At 43.1% G+C, this 16,989-nt stretch overlaps 1 protein-coding gene across 1 annotated transcript; it reads left to right on the forward strand.

Annotated features, from left to right (window-relative positions):
• The first annotated feature begins 1,622 nt into the window (after positions 1 to 1,622).
• On the forward strand, positions 1,623 to 15,697 carry LOC117542287 (zinc finger and SCAN domain-containing protein 12-like). The gene is made up of 2 exons (XM_034209855.1): positions 1,623 to 2,062; positions 14,775 to 15,697. The coding sequence occupies exons 1-2, from the start codon at positions 1,876 to 1,878 to the stop codon at positions 15,650 to 15,652; spliced, it is 1,065 nt and encodes a 354-aa protein (XP_034065746.1). The 5' UTR covers positions 1,623 to 1,875; the 3' UTR covers positions 15,653 to 15,697.
• The last annotated feature ends 1,292 nt before the right edge of the window (positions 15,698 to 16,989 follow it).

Below are 16,989 nucleotides of genomic sequence, written 5' to 3' on the forward strand. Positions count from 1 at the left end.
AGTCTCTTTTCCTAAGTCCTTTTGAATTATGCTATCCACTATTCCTTAACCCTGTGACGTTTCACATAGAGGTCAAGGAATAGTGGTTTGGAAAAGACGATAGGAGCTGATTTTTTGACAATTCGACCGGATACCAGGGTTTCTTGTTTACCCCCAGCTAGCACCATGGATGTATAATAAGAACTGGATACAGCGTGGGAGGCGGGGCCTCATTCATTCCTATGAGAGCTGCTCATTAGCGCATGATGATAAAATGGCCCAACTTTTGAGAGAGTGAAACGTCACAGATTACCCAGCATGCCTGAGAAGTACCCGTATGTGCACTCATAGAGCATGCGCAACTTTAACCAAAATGCTCGTTCACATCAAGCACGTCAATTTGCGTACACGTAACAGCACCGCGCGTTCATGACAGCTTGGTAATGGTAATGGTTTGTTGTTATCATGGATTTGATATGAACGAGGCGGCAGTTAGCAGCTAGCGGCTAGCTAGTAATGATGCTAATGTACACATCAATCGTTATGTACTTATATTACGCTGTAACAGGATCTAGTGATATCCAACAGAGCTTCATTTAGCATGAAATTATTATTGCACTGTATATATATATATATATATATATATATATATATATATATTATATATATATATATATTTATATACAGTGCAATAAGCTTCTTAGTGCAATACGAAGCTACAGGGACGTTAATAATGTCGGTAATATTAACTTTATTTAATACAACATTTACGGTACAAGATTTAATCATACAGCCCATGTAGTATGATAATGAATTACAGCAAACATGTGCAATATATCCATTATTACAGCTCCCTGGGATGGCAGTAAGACGATATGGATGCGTTCCCATTGTGCATCCATGGGTAAAGATAAACGCAACTCACATTGGTTTCTCATACAGCATCTCTGTAAACTACGTGTATTCACTGAATTTCACTCTCTGCCTTTAACAGCTCGTTGTAGCTCCAGCCCCACCCTCCCTGTGAGCACAGTGTGCTCTGATTGGTCGGGACACGTAACATGAACGTGCCGGGCGGCGCGGTCCCGTGGGTTAGATGCGCGTTCATAATGCAGAGGGAAATAACTCTCAGAATAACGTTATTAGCACATTTTTACAACTTGAGGAACGAATGTTTTTAATAAGGGCTATACAAGTGTTCATACTGGGTAGTTTATTTAGTTTAAAAAAAATTATCCAACGAGTTACAGACCACTCTTTCCCCATGTAAGTCAATGGAAAGTGTAGTACCGCCGTTTGGCCAGCACGAATATTTTCATCTGAGTCCGGCGCACTTCCTGGGGGCTTGGCTAGCACGCTAACTTGCAAATGGAGATCCTGAAACAGAACTTCCGGTGCTGGCCTTCACAACAAAACCCACCGTTGTCTCTCTTTGCATTTCTCTTCTTACAAATATTATATTACAGCAAGAGGGGAAATACATATAATATAAATAAAGGTGTTTCAGGAGGAATAAACCGGGTTCTCTGCGCAGCTCCATGTCTGTGTATTTTAAAGGTTTAGGTATTGTCTAAGGGGAAATTATATTCGCTTTTATTTTGAAGTCCTCTGCACCGGAAGTGATGGTCCCGCACTTTCTAACTTGGAACCAGATCGCGTCTCGTGGGTTCTCTCTCTACATCCATGGTTCTCTCTCGGTGTTCCTGAGGAAGTGTATGTGAGCAGCTGATCCATCCATCGTCTGTGTGTCTGGATGAACCTCTGACTTTGTGCTCTTTCTTCTGAAGCCTTTACCTCGGACTCTAGAAGCTAGCTTAGCATGCTAGCTTAGCATGCTAGCTGGTAACACGCTAGCAACACAGAGTGAGAGAAACGGGAAGTGGTGATTTAGTAAACATGAGTGTTGTGCTGCTCTCGTTGGTGAAGCAGCGACTCACTGCAGCTGCTGAAGACATCTTTGTTCTGTTTGAAAGAACGATAGCAGAGTACGAGGAGGAACTGTCTCGTTCAAAACAGGAGAACGAGAGACACCGGAAACTACTGGACGCTGTTTTACAGGCTAAGCTTCAGATCCACAGAGCAGGTCTGTTCCCTCTTTATTCACTCTCTCTCACTCTTTAGACTCTGTATTAACTCGTTAGACTCTTAATAGCTGTCTCTGCCGCCTGACGCTCTATTTGACACCATGTTCATATTTCTGGAGTAATTATACCGTTTCTTGATGAACATAAATATTATTTTTCTGGCATCACTTTAAAATGTTATGGGGAAAATCTGCATTTTGGTATGAGGGTGCATGCTGAGAGTAAGAGGGTGCAGCGCCCCTGTTACCCAGTTTAGAGAACTTCTGAAGTAATTGGAAACAGGACTCCAGAGACACACGGGGAGAGCAGGAGCTTTGATGGCAAACACTGACGGTTTATTTGGAGCTTCGGCCGGAGAATTCACAAGACGTGTTACGAGCCATGAGTTGACACCAGGGGCGTCGCCTGGACCTGAAAACATTCGGGGCTTAGCCCACAGTGGCGCAACAGTGGAATTGTCTACTGCAGGGGTCGGCAACCTTTTTGATATGAAGTGCCATTAAAAAAAAACTTGTTATCAGCGTGCCAACGATCGACAATTATCAACGGGGGGGGGTTGAGGAGCTTTGCGCTTGTGAACTATCAGCAGGAGGGCGGGGGGAGCCTTGCTGCGGGGAAGCAGTGTGTGGACCTGTCAGCGCAACTTACATGCAGTGGCGTTTCTAGGTGTACAAAACTGGGGGGGCAGAAAGAGGTCGGGGGAGAGAGAGAGAGAGGGGGGGGGGGGGGACAGAGAGAGAGGGAGGAGAGAGAGAGGGGGGACAGAGAGAGGGGGGGAGGAGAGAGAGAGGGGGAGTGTCAAATTACATACTGAAGACCACAGGAGCAACACTGTGAGCGCATACATTTACGTACACAGCGTGGGGATGTCATAGTAATGCACCTTCATACATGGAGTAAAGGTCACCATCACAAAGTAATTCTTAACAATAACAACAACCGTAATGCTTTAGCATTAAAACACCATAGACTGTAAATATAAGGAAAACACAGACACTCATCATCGAGGTCACAATATCAATCGATCCAGCAGAGGCAAAACACAGAAGATCAACAAAATATATGACATAAATGAACTTACCAAGGCATAATGTATCGCAGCACAATCACCATTTGCGATTTACAGGAGACATCGGTTGTCTCGTCGGCCTGAACGGCAACAAATGATGTGTTGTCCACTTGCTTGGCTATTTCCTCCCTGTACACATCATACATGCAGTCCAAGAGTTCATTCTGTATGGTGCTTGATGTCCCTTTGAAAACAAGCTGAGCTTCGTAGTGCCGTTGAAGCCTGGAATCGCCCTCACACATTGTCTCGAAAATTGACCTGAATATCCCTGGATTCAGAGAGTCCGCCGACTCGTTGTGGCCCCGCAGTGCTGTCTCACATTTCCCACACAGTTTAATACAGGTGATGATCCGACCAAGCACGTACCTGTTTTCTTTACCTTCCTATTATGAGAATCAATGCCGCGTCTGTAGGCGCTGTCAATCTGAGCTGCAACATTCACCCTTCCAAGTAATCCCAATTTTACGGCATTTTCCAAATGACTGTTGCTGCTCTCATGCTTCATTGTCCTCTCCGAAAGATGCTTTAAGTCCTTGTAACCTGTCCTCGACCAAGTACCTTGATCTTCACCAAAAAGCAGGTAAGGAAAGCAAAAGAGGGAATTCTTCTGGATGCTCGCCGTTAGCCATTTCTTTTTAGCAAACCACTCAGCGTTAAACCCACGTTTAACTTTGCCCGCAGTCTGGACCATTTGGAAATCCGGTGGATGGTGGGCACCGAGGCGCTTTACCTCCAGTTTCTCTCCGAGACTAAGTGTCTCAAATGTGTGCTCCAGTAAATGGTCAACTTCATTCATTTTCTTTCAGTTTTTTACTTCTTTTAATCGCTGGTGATGTTAGCTATATGCTGCTCTCTCGTCTCCTCTTCAAACTACACGTGACGTTTCGCAGCACTGCACACGTGAGTACTTACAGCCAATCAATTCTGAATTATGTGAGATGACGTATGGTGGGGATGGGAGCACTATGCCCCTACGGTCATTATTTTTTTGCCACACACATTAAATAGAAAAATACTCTGAGCATGCGCAGTGTAGTTTTTACAATCACCGTTCACTTAGACAGTGAGAGGGAGGGGCAGGATCGGGTTTTGTCCCACATGGCTCTAAACAGCTCAAAACGGCACTCTAGACACTAATTAGAAGAACACAGACTAAAACAGAAATGTACAGACGAATCAGATTATTAAACATGACCTTAAAATATATTTTATATGTTTTTTTATTTATTTTTTAGTATTTTTTTGTAATCATTATTTGTAATACTTTCTTCTGACACTAGGTGGGGCTGTGCCCCACCTGCCCCTAATGACCCGCCGCCACTGCTTACATGATGCCGAATTTAACAAACACATTTAAATAATTGGTTTAAACGGCATAATAATAAGGACGATCGTCCGTTCTGTGATTCTCCAGAGCACACATGTTATGATATTAGGGTCATGCAGAGTGAGATGAGATCGCTGTCCCTTTTAAGAGAGAGAGAGGGGTGTGGTTTGTGTGTGTGTGGATGGTAGAGCGACAGTGAGAGAACGTGTGCATGTTTCTGGAAGTGAAACGAAGAAGCAGAAAAAACAGAGGTCTGTGATGTATTTTGTGAAACAGAAGAACAGCTAAATAAATGCAACGGCCTCCCAAGAAGAGCTCGCCTCTCTCCAGTCATTGAAGCTAAAGTGGGTTATTGAACCTGAAGCTTGTTGCTTCTGCCCTCCTCGACTACGGTCTGGGAGCCGACAGGAAAGTTCAACACACAGATGGCCAGTCCGCCCCTTTGTAGCATATTATTTCGATGAGAGATGAGCAGATCGCCCCTGGGCTTTCCACTAAAGACACAGCCACGCAACAACTGCGGCATTTGTACAGCTCCTTATGGGTAGGCCTACTGCAATTTGTGAAGTGCTTTCCTCCGTGGTGAAACGATCAGCACCACGGAGGAAAGCGGCAGAAAGTCGCCTGGAGTTAAAGAGAGCGGGGCTGCGTTGCGTGCATGGCTTCCTTCTGCAGGTAACGGGGAGACGCGCTCTGGCGGCGGTCTTGTTCAGGATCCGAAAATACAATTTAAATATTTTTGCACACTTATTCCTAGTGTGCCACTGGTTACGGTGCCGCATGCCAGGGGTTGCCGATCCCTGGTCTACTGCAAAAACACTCCCCACACGCACACAGTACACCCGCGACTGTTACAATGAAGGCTAGATAATCAGCTCACGGCATATAGGCAGGGGTAAAGTGCTATTTTTTATGAGTGGGGGGCGGACTTCACCTCCTCTAGTGGGGTACAGGGGGATGTTCCCCCGGGAATATATTTATTTTAAATATTGAAGTTAAAAGCATCAATCTGGTGCACTTTGAGAGCAACATTAAGAGATCTATGGATACATCTCTCAACACATTACATTTAATTTTAGCTGACCCTTTTATCCAAAGCGACTTACAATTACCAATTACAGGGACATTCTCCCTGGAGTAACTAAGGCCTTCCTCAAGGGCACACTAGTGGTGGTGTTCCAGACGGGAACACCCATATGAAACCGATTTCCTTTTTCTTTATGGATATTTTACAAATCACTCTCCTTTTAAACTCTGTTCTTGTTTTACTGCCATATAGTAGATTTCATAACTGTTTTTCCTTTATTCTCTTATTTTTTTTATAACTATAATGATCATATGAAGGTGTGCCTCAGAGATAGTCTTTTGAATAATTTGTGACCAAACCATTTGAGACCCACTGAGATAACTTAGACTAAAGTTAACTATCTAAACACTCGGAGTCCTTTTAGCTCGGGGGTTCCCAACCTTTATTGTGCCAAAGACCGGCAGATACATTTAAAAAAAATGTGCGGATCGGTTGTCAATTTTAACTGATTTGAATATTTACTCACCAGCAGGTGGCAACAGAGGCTAATTGTATTTAACAGCCTGAAGAAATACCAATATGCATCCAAAACATATTAACGTTTAAAACCAGGATACAATTAAAACAAAAAATTAGGACCGCTTTACAAATATTAATATAATATAATATAGCCTAATATAGGTGGCAACAGTGGCTAATTATATGTAACAGCCTGAACAAATAATAGAACAATATTCATCCAAAACATATTAACAAAGTTTAAAACCAGGATACAATTAAAACAAATTAGGACCACTGTACACATATTGATACAACTGAAATGTCAGTGAGACCCCTGGGCTTGTTTGCCAGCAATAATAACGTCATACCGGGGCGTTCGTTCCGGTGCACTCCGACAGCATTTAGCACTACATTAAGATTAAACTAACTTATTTTGGGAACACCCACATACCTATGGAGTTGGCCAGATGTGTGTAAATTACTGTTCATGGTAATTTGAAAACAAATGCCATTGTTGGACACACACAAACACACCGAACATACACACACACACACACACACACACACACAGCGGAGCTGAGCAGAGCACATACACACACACACACACACACACATCATGCGCCTTTGTGACCGGACATTTCCTTCATACGAGTAATCGGGGTGTGTGTGTGTGGTTGAAACGTAGCAGCCTGCAGTGGGGAACACAGTGAAGGCGGTGTGTACGCGCTGGTGCTGCACTTCTCAGAGGCTGCCTCCTGATGCTGCAGCCAGTTCAGGAAGTGAAGGATGTTTTACAAAAAAATAACTCTACACCCCTTTTGTTTTTGCTCCCATTTTTCATGAGATGAACTTAAAGATCTAAAACATTTTCTATAGACACAAAATAACCATTTCTCTCAAATATTGTTCACAAATCTGAAAAAATCTGTGATAGTGAGCACTTCTCCTTTGCCGAGATAATCCATCCCACCTCACAGGTGTGGCATATCAAGATGCTGATTAGACAGTATGATTATTGCACAGGTGTGCCTTAGGCTGGCCACAATAAAAGGCCACTCTGAAACGTGCAGTTTTATCACACAGCACAATGCCACAGATGTCGCAAGTTTTGAGGGAGCGTGCAATTGGCATGCTGACAGCAGGACTACAGAGCTGCTAGAAAGACAGTTGAACCCGGTGCATTCCTCCGTCTGGTTGTGGAGCACTTTCGCTAAATGTTTAGACAAATTGCTCGTGTTACTGCAGTGTGCGAAAAAGTACACGTCCCACCGTCCGGGACGTGTTATTTACAATATCGGACAAGTAGATCTTTCAATTGACTTGTCCGGCGGACAAGTGACGTTTTTCGGCCTGATTTATTGACAAATTATTGATACATTCAGTTTACAAAAGGCAGAACTCAATCGCAAATTGTACGTGTCCGCCATTGTTCGTTTAGATTCTGCTTGTCGATTCCTAAGGAAATGCATCTCGCCGCTTTCTGTACAGTTAGACGGGGCGGGAAGTGTAGCACAGTGGCAGGGTTGGGAAGCAAAACACGGTTCCGATTAGGAACAAATATCAATTGTCCGGTACCGGGATTAATAAGAGTTGTGAGGACAGGAGGCGAGGCCGAGCCCCGCGGACTGCAGCTCTATCTATGCTCCGTATCAGCTGATCGCTGCACGGTGCAGCTCAGCGTCTCTCTCTCTTTCTACACACAGCGGATCCGCTGCCCGATTAACAGCCTCATCTTTGTCAAACTTTCTTATGTTCTTTCTCTAACGCATAATGAAGGTTATTAAGCGTTTTAACTCCTATGTTGTTAATATTGACCACCATTTCCTTTTATGAAGTAAAGCAACCTCCCTGTCTGTGTCCTCGCGCTGTCCTCACATCCCCGGACCCCCAGACTCAGAGGAGCACAGGGATGTCAGCAGAGACGTGCACACATAGACTCTAGGTAGTGCTTGAGCACCTGCCCGTTTTGCCCTCTGGACAGCAATGTGCCCTTTTGAAAGTTCGTTTTTTACAGTTTAAAAAAAAAATTACAGTGTACTGTATGTGGCTCATGGTAACATCGATCAATTCTGGATTAAAAGCTTCTAATATATACAACAATGCCCCAAATGCGCGTTGTAATTTTGTCAGACATCCCCACGCGTGCCCCGCGGCACTCCCGTACTCCTGGCTGCAGCCCCTCCCTTCCCTGCTCTCAACGTGAGCGCGCAGAGCTGACAGTCAGTCTAGTGATGGGAATTCCGGCTCTTCTTGGTGAGCCGGATCATTTGGCTCGGCTCACCAAGAAGAGCCGGCTCTTTCGGCTCCCAAACGGCTCTTCAGTTTACCACTTATTATACCTTTTAATTAAATCAAATGTAGCCCTGTTTTGACTAATGATTTATATGTGTACACATATATCACTTAAATTATTCAATACATCCTTTGTACTGAAGTATTCAAAAGTAAAAATTACATGTTTAATATAAATGATTTGCTGTGGCCAAATGTTTTCATTGCATTTACAGACCCGTGCAACTCTCTGATACCACCCAATGAATGCATTGACTTGCTTGTAGAACCACACTACACAAAACAGATAGCAACACCTATAAAAACTATTTAAAAAAAAGGGGCTACTGTATCGACCTATATAAAGTATATAAAGTATATAAATATAGGTTTTTTTTCAAAATACCAAAAAGATCCTGTATTTTAGCCATGCCTCATTTCGCTCTATTTGCTCCATCCAGCGCTGTTTTTGCAGGGGGCTGATTCTGTGAGCTGCAGCTGACCACGCCCCCCTGCAGGAGAGGGGAGCGTGCTCTGAGATCAGCTGCTGGGCTGTCAGAAGAGGGGGAGAAAAAGAGATCTCCGTCCTCCGTGTTTTATTCTTATAGAAGTAAGAAGAGAAGTAACGGGGCAGAAACCCTCCTTTTTACGCAGCGGTCCAGACATAGACATCAAACGGCGACACATATTCAGTTGCCAGTTACTTTAGCATTAGGGCAGGGATATCTAGATACTTTCCAAGGTTTGACATAATGAATTGTGCTACTTTTAAAGCAAGCAACGACGTTTTCAAATCTGTAATCAAAAACACTATCGAAGCAGTTCCTGCCGTTGCTACGTTAGTTCAAACAGTAACAACGGACTACTTTTCTTAGCGGATGCATGTCAATTTAAATCAATACATAAAACTATTTTTTAAATCAATAAAATCATTTTCTAAATCCATAAAAGCATTTCCATTACTATTGGGAGTCATGTCGTTACTTTGTTGAGAATGTGGCCATGTAATAAGCGGGATAATGTGCACATTGCAAATGTGCCTTCATGCCGATCTAGATCCCTCCGCAAAAATGGCTCGTTCGCGGGCGAGAGCCGGCTCCCGTCGTTCACTTAAAAGAGCCGGCTCTTTGCGCCGGCTCGTTCGCGACCGACACATCACTAAGTCAGTCACTCAGTCAGACAGGCCACAGCGGGTGTGTGGTGCAGCAGCACGCAGCAACACGATTAAAAGTGCCCTAGTGACGACCAAGTCAGTAACCAACAGGTAACAAATACAACGAGTGTATTGTTTAATCCCCTAAATCAGATGCCAAACTAAACTATACAGGGTTCGTACCGTACAGTCATTCAAAACCTGGAAAAGTCATGGAAATTCAAAATGCAAATTCCAGGCCCTGGAAAAGTTATGGAAAACAATATTTTTCCCAAAGTTTTGGAAAAGTCATGGAAATGTAACTAAAGTTGCGTCAAATATAATTTACATTTTATCTAATCGCCGAAATAATCTGCGGTCGCGAGCTGTTATGTGCGCATGGTGTTATTTTTTAATATATGAAGCGCGAGCTGTGTGCTCGAGTCTTCTTGCCTGTCGGGCCGGCTGAACTCTGCTGCTCCGGGATGAGGGTCAGCTACATTATCTACGGTGTGTTCGTTAACTGTGCAGAGTCACTGTGGCACAGACTGAGCCGCTGGTGAACAGCTGTTAGTAGTAGAAGTACTCAGATCTTGTACTTGAGTAAAAGTAGAAGTATTCAGATCTTGTACTTTAGTAGAAATACTCAGATCTTGTACTTAATAAAAGTAGAAGTACTCAGATCTTGTACTTGAGTAAAAGTAGAAGTACCACAGTGTAGGAATACTCTGTTACAGTAAAAGTCCTGCATTCAAAATGTTCCTCAAGTGAAAGTAGAAAAGTATTATAAAAATACTAAGAGGCATGAAAATACATTTTCAAAATGCTCAACAGTGCTGCCAAAATTATAAACTGACTGCTACACAATTAAAATAAATGCTTTTATATATTTCTATTAGATGTAACTCTTTGGCGTTTCTGTTATTATTACCTGCTGCTTTAGTTGTTCTGACTGCTAAAATCCTCTGTTATTCCTCATTTTAAAGCCGATATTCCGTGGGGTCGGGGGCTCGGATCCTTGTCACCTTTTTCATACCCGATGAGTTTGCATCCCTGACTACAGTTGCTTTAGCGTGTAGAAGCTAGTAAGCCTACTATTTGATTTGTTTTAGATAGGCATCTGCATCAGACAGCATATGGTTATTGAAATAAATATATATGCAATTACGACATACAAGATGTGCCTTTTAATAAATCTCACACTACTAAGGCAGCCGGCGGTTCCACCAGGGGCGTCAATCCCGGGGGGGGGGGGGGGGTTTCATCCCCCCCTAGCTTCAGATTGGACCCCCCTAAGTCATTTAGAATAATACAAATAAATGTTAAAATAATAAAAATGTTGATAATAAATCAGTAAAATCAGGCAAAAATAAGAATTAAATAACATAACCCTAACCCCGAAATAGAGTAACCAAAACCAAAAAGAAACGTAACAAAATCCGCCATTATCCGGCAAATTTTTGCGCACAATTTCGGAGCGCACAATTTCGGCGCGACCGCCACAACGACTCAGAAGGTGCCCCTTTTTTTTCTCTTGAGCACCTGCCCCTATAAATGTCTGTGCACGCCACTGGATGTCAGTATTGTTTATGAAGCAGGGTATAGAAGGTACATTATTGAAATGAAAATACTATTTATTTACTTTTACAAACAGTGAGCAGCTGGGCAGCTGCAGCATGTGTATTGCAGGACATGTGTAAGCGTATTTGAGTTGTAGAAAAGCGCTAGGCCTATAGGCTATACATCTAATGTGTCATTATTATTATTATTATTAGGTTATGTCCTATGTGTTGGACATGTGTGGTTGGACTTTGTCTCACAGGCAGGTTGCAGTGTAACATCAGAGGAGACTGGGCCAATTGTACATTCTCAAACTGCACCAGAACTAACTAAACAATGCAGAGATTATTTTTATATAATTGTATTCAATAACCGTAAGAAATTCAACAGTATGAAGTGATTTGTAAATAGGAATACAGATTTGACTTAATCTTTTCATAAATATATTTTTCTCCCAGTTTGACTTATTTTGACCCTCTCAAAGAACCGGAATTGAGAACCGAAAATAACCGGAATCGAAAAGCAGAACCAGAATCGTTCAAATCCAAACGATACCCAACCCTATGTGTGATGCAGTAAAATCTTACCGCTCACTTACGTTAGCGGTGTCGTAAAAACCGTGGGAAAATGTAAAATACGATGACGAAGAAGAAGATTCCAGTGGCCCCAATTTTGTCCATTCTGGACAAGTGAAAAATGTATTCGGACAAGTAAATTGCCAAACTCACTTGTCCATGGACAAGTACTCTCTAAAAACTTTTTCTCACACTGGTTACTGCCCTTACATGCTAAACTCTTATTGCACTTTAGGTAACGAGCATCGAGACGGGTAAAGTTTAACCACACCTCGGAGCGCGTTCTCTCCGCCATCTCCGCAGTGTGTTGCTGCATGTAGCAGCTGCATGTGTGTAAACTGCCCCGCCCCCTCGCACACAGACGGGGGAGAGAAAGATCTCTCGTCTGGATTGGAAAGATCGAAAATACATCATAGACGCATTTTTTGTTGTCTTTTTGCATATTAGAAACGAGTTGGCGACACTAAGACTGCCATATAATGCTTATGTAGCAATAATACATGACAAGTATTTTTTTAATGTCTCCGGTACCGATAAAAAGACCAATAACGTTGGAGCTTAACGGCACGTAAAACACACGTGATGACGTCACCAACGAATCGACGACTGAATTAGTTGGCAACTAATTTGGTAATCGATTAAGTCGATTAGTTGTTGCACCCCTACTCTTAATACAACAGATAATTCACATGTATCTATTTTGGGGTGCACATTTTGCTGTCCTTATTTCTTTATGTTAAAAACTGGTTGCCACTGATGGCAACCAAAGGCCAAGAAGTGGTTGACATTTTTCCTGAATGGTTGCCAATGGCAACCTGGCAACCGTTACTGTCGAGCCCTGCTCTTCTTCTCATACTCCCGGTCACTCTCCTTTAACTCCTCCGGTGACTATATTTTATTTGAAGATCTTTGAAGATCTTTTTCTCAGCGCTTGGCCGGTTACCGGTGGTTTTAAAAACATTGGCGAGAAAGTCTGTAGTGAAGGAGCGCGCACGGGAGCCTGCTGCGCTGCGCTCTACTCCGAAGCAAACCGCTGTTTGCTTTTCATACGACAACAACAACCGCCTCACGAAGCGCTATGTTGTAGCGTTAATAAACAAAACAATTTAAAGGTCCCATGTCACGCTTTTCTGGTTATTACCCGTCCCCTTGTGTGTTATGTAGCTTTTTATGCATGTAAACGGTCTGCAGAGTCACAAACCCTCAAAGTATACCCTGTAGCGAGTAAAACTCTAACACAGAAAGACCTGTCTATGCTGCCCCAGAATGCCTCGTTGGAGATTTCTCTTTTTCTTCCTGGGTACAGTGACGTAACGTCAAAGCCGTTACGTTTGGACCAATCCGCGGACTTCCTCACACACACACACTAGGCAGGACGTTGCGAGGCTCGCTGCTGCGAGGAGCGAACAGTGTGAGCTGGCTCACTGGTGTGGGGACACCGCGGAACTCAGCTTGAGCACAGGCCAGGCTGCGGGTGTGTGTGTGTTTCGGGCTGGGTTTCGCTGTGTCTCGCTGTCTCGCAGCCGTCTTCGAGACAGATGACTGGGCTCACAGGGAGGGGGGGGGGGGGGCAGGAGCTCCAACAAGCCGTTTAGGACAGAGAGTGAAAATTGCACAATATAAATCTATTTTAGTAGACCTCAACAATGGAATTATGATCAGTAGAAATGGCCATGACATGGGACCTTTAACAAAAATGCCAATACCACAGGACCATTTATTTTTTAAGAAATATTTCTAGTGGCCCGAGCGGGCAAGTGGAAAGTACGTTATGCTGGCCCCGTGGTCGAAATAGTGCTTCCGGTACAGCGGGCCATTTATAATGTTGAGCCTTGTCTACCATTCTGGGATTTGTGAATACAAATCTTAAATTGCTTGTCATACAGAAGTTTCACTCAACTGATGCTTTTTAAAGGTCCCATGTCATGGCCATTTCTACTGATCATAATTCCATTGTTGAGGTCTACTAGAATAGATTTACATTTTTCAATGTTCCTAACTCACATTGGTTTCTCAAACAGCATCTCTGTATAGTATGTGCATTCACTCTCTGTCCTGAACGGCTTGTTGGAGAAACGACCCCCCCCCCCCCCCCCCCCCCCTCCATATGAGCCCACTGTGCTCTGATTGGTCAGCTCGCCCACTCTGTTCTAATGAGTGGAGAAAAATCATTATTAACGTGATTATAAACGTGAGTTTTCCAGAAAAAAGTCGTAATTCTGAGAAACAAAGTCAGAATGTTGAGATTTTCTTAAATATTCAGCATTTAAGAAAAAGTAAACATTTTGGGAAAAAGTCAGAATTTGGAGATTATTATTGTAAAGATTCTATGGGGTATTGTCGAGAGGAAGATGAGGCACACGAGACCCAACAATTCAGACGAGCTGAAGGCCGCTAGTGAAGCAACCTGGGCTTCCATCACACCTCAGCAGTGCCACAGACTGATAGTCTCCATTTCACACCGCATTGATGCAGTTATTCATGCTAAAGGAGGTCCAACCAAGTACTGACAGCAGGAACATTAACATACTTTTCAGAAGGCCAAAACAAACAAACAAATAAACGCTGGAAATAATTCACTTTGTGTGTGATGAATCTGTGATATATACATTTAAACTTTATAAATTGAATTACTCATATAAACTCACTTTTCGATGATATTCAATTTATTGAGATGCACCTGTATGAGTCCAAGTACAGGTTTAGCGAGGCGGAGAGAGATGCTAAACGACTACTCTGAGACTTTTCAGAAGGCCAGCACTTCTATATTATTACAAAATCAGTTTTTGTATTGGTCTTATGTTATGTTCACATTTTCTGAGATGCTGAATTTTGGCTTTCATTAGCTGTAAACCGCAATCATCAAGATTAAAACACTGGAAATAATCCCTTTTGTATCTGATGAATAGATGTGATGTATACATTTAAACAGGTTTAGCGAGGCGGAGAGAGATTTTAAACTCCAACACCAGTTCTCAGCTAACGACTCTGCAGACAGGTCACAAACTATGAGGCTAAGGCATCACACTCCGTGAACGGCCGATGCCTTGCTAAGCGGCAGTAAAACTACGTTTTAGATCAGCTAGAGTACTAACTCACCTGTTGTCCTGAAACTCTCCAGGGCATCTGGAAAAGCATTTAAAATAAGGAATGGATAAAGGCTGCAAAGTTAAAGAAGTGTTAATCGTCGAAAGATTTTAAATTCAAATATTCTACAGTTTCTCTGAATGTGTTTCCTGTTTCCTGCAGACGTCCAGCAGCTGGTGGTGGTTAAAGAAGAGGTTCCCCCAGAGCAGCAGGAGTGGAGCTCCAGTCTGGACCAGGAGGACCCAGAGCCCCCCCCACACATTAAAGAGGAACAGGAGGAACTCTGGAGCAGTCAGGAGGGAGAGCAGCTTCAAGGGCTGGAGGAGGCTGATATCACCAAGTCCACATTCACTCCTGTCCCTGTGAAGAGTGAAGATGATGAAGAGAAACCTCAGTCCTCTCAGCTTCATCAAAGACAAACTGAACACCTGGAAACAGAAGCTGATGGAGAGGACTGTGGAGGACCAGAACCAGCCAGGAGCTCAGATCCAGAGAGACATTTACAACCAGAGACTGAGGACAACCCTGGAGACTCTTCTGAACCTGACACTGAAGACAGGGCTGATTGGAAGGAGACGAGAGAACCAGGTTCAAAGTCTCAGAGAAATAAACAAGACCCTGTCAGTAATTCAAGACTTAGTGCAGGAGAGAATACATTTGTCTGCTCTTTGTGTGAGAAAACGTTTAAACAGAGAGGAAATTTAAATCGGCACATGAGAAACCACACAGGAGAGAAAACATTTGGCTGCGCAGTTTGTAAGATATATTTTGCACAGAGAGGAAATTTAAAGAAACACATGAGAATCCACACAGGAGAGAAACCATTCATCTGCTCAATTTGTAAGAAATCTTTTGCAGAGAGAGGAGATTTAAAGAAACACATGAGAGTCCACACAGGAGAGAAACCATACAGCTGCAGTGTTTGTGACAAAAGATTCAACCAGAGTCATCATATCAAATTCCACAAGTGTGTTGGTCGTCACTCCTCACAGCTTCATCAAACTCAAAGTGAGGAGAACAGAGGCAGAAGGCTTGTTTGAGACAAGCGAGACCTGCGCAGACCTGCACAATTTCGATCAACGTCTTGCTCGTGCGTTGCATGATGGTTAGTCATTTTGTCCGACTTGCTCTGGAGGCTCGCCTACATGAGACGTTGAAATCTCGCGGGACAAAGACGCCCGCAGCCTTGAGAGCGAGGCGCGGCGAGGCGGCGCAGTTCCTCTCCACGGGCTGCGTAAGCGAAATGCTTGATGGGAAACGACTCGCTGGTATCTCGAGCTTAGCGCTCATTGGTGGTTTTTTCCACGTGCTGGTGATGCAATTGGCTGGGCAAAATGTTGTTGTTGTTTTGTGTCAGTTTTACGTCGCCACTTCCATTCACATTTTTCATCATTGTTCCACAATATTTATCATCATTAAATTAATATCCATATATTTTATACTTTACTTGCACTGCTTACCGTTTTCATACTTTATATATCTTAGTGTGTTCATACACACTGTTCATACTGCTCTCAGGCCGCTGTGTATATCTAGTGTATTCATACCCCTCACTGTTTATTCATCATTCAATTCATTCTATATTTTATTCTGTAGATTGTGTACATTACTTTTCACTTTACTGCTTGTTGCACCTGGTTAGAAGCTAAACTGCATTTCGTTGTCTCAGTACCTGTAATATGTGCAATAACAATAAAGTTGAATCTAATCTTGAGCAGGAACAAATGTATTTACTTAGTACATATCTGACATTAACGATTAAACACGTGTGCATTCTTTATAAATGCAAACCGAGTCAAGCCGACTCCGGAGGCGGCAGTATGCACCTTCAAGCTGTTTGCAATCCGCCAAAAAACCGAGAGAAGAAGAAGAAGAAGAAGACGAAGCCGACTCCGAGCTGTCCGACTTCAGGCAAGCTTTTTGAGACCTCCCCCGGCTGCGATCGGCTATTCTCGTCTACTTTCGAGGCGAGCCGCAACGCGTCTCAAACAAGCCTAGAGCCTCCAGCCAGCAGCTCAGCTGAACACATGGAAACAGAAGCTGATGGAAAGGTCTGTGGAGGTCCAGAACCAGCCAGGAACTCAGATCTCGAGTCTTAGAGCCATCTTCCTTTTGTTATTATTGTCTGAATGTTAGGCTTGATAATAATATAAATTTGATTAAACTCTCACTTATCAGGTGTTTTTGTGAGTCACACTATAGTTTAAAATGTATTAATTTACTATTTACAAAGAGATCGCTTCGTCAAAAAAAATGCAAGGACTGATGTGTGCATAGTTACGGATGTTTGACAAAACGAAACGGGAAATCCATCCAGTGATATCATGATGCTGAGGATGATATTAAATGGATATATCCGCAATTGCTGTTGGAATGC

This window comes from Gymnodraco acuticeps, unplaced genomic scaffold (genome assembly GCF_902827175.1).
Source record: "Gymnodraco acuticeps unplaced genomic scaffold, fGymAcu1.1, whole genome shotgun sequence".
NCBI lineage: Eukaryota > Metazoa > Chordata > Actinopteri > Perciformes > Bathydraconidae > Gymnodraco > Gymnodraco acuticeps.

Excerpts from the sequence above, each read along its gene's own strand:
- LOC117542287 (XM_034209855.1), top strand. The coding sequence starts at position 1,876 with ATGAGTGTTGTGCTGCTCTCGTTGGTGAAGCAGCGACTCACTGCAGCT. Across the intron at positions 2,063-14,774 it reads GCTTCAGATCCACAGAGCAG|ACGTCCAGCAGCTGGTGGTG; the intron begins GTCTGTTCCCTC and ends TGTTTCCTGCAG.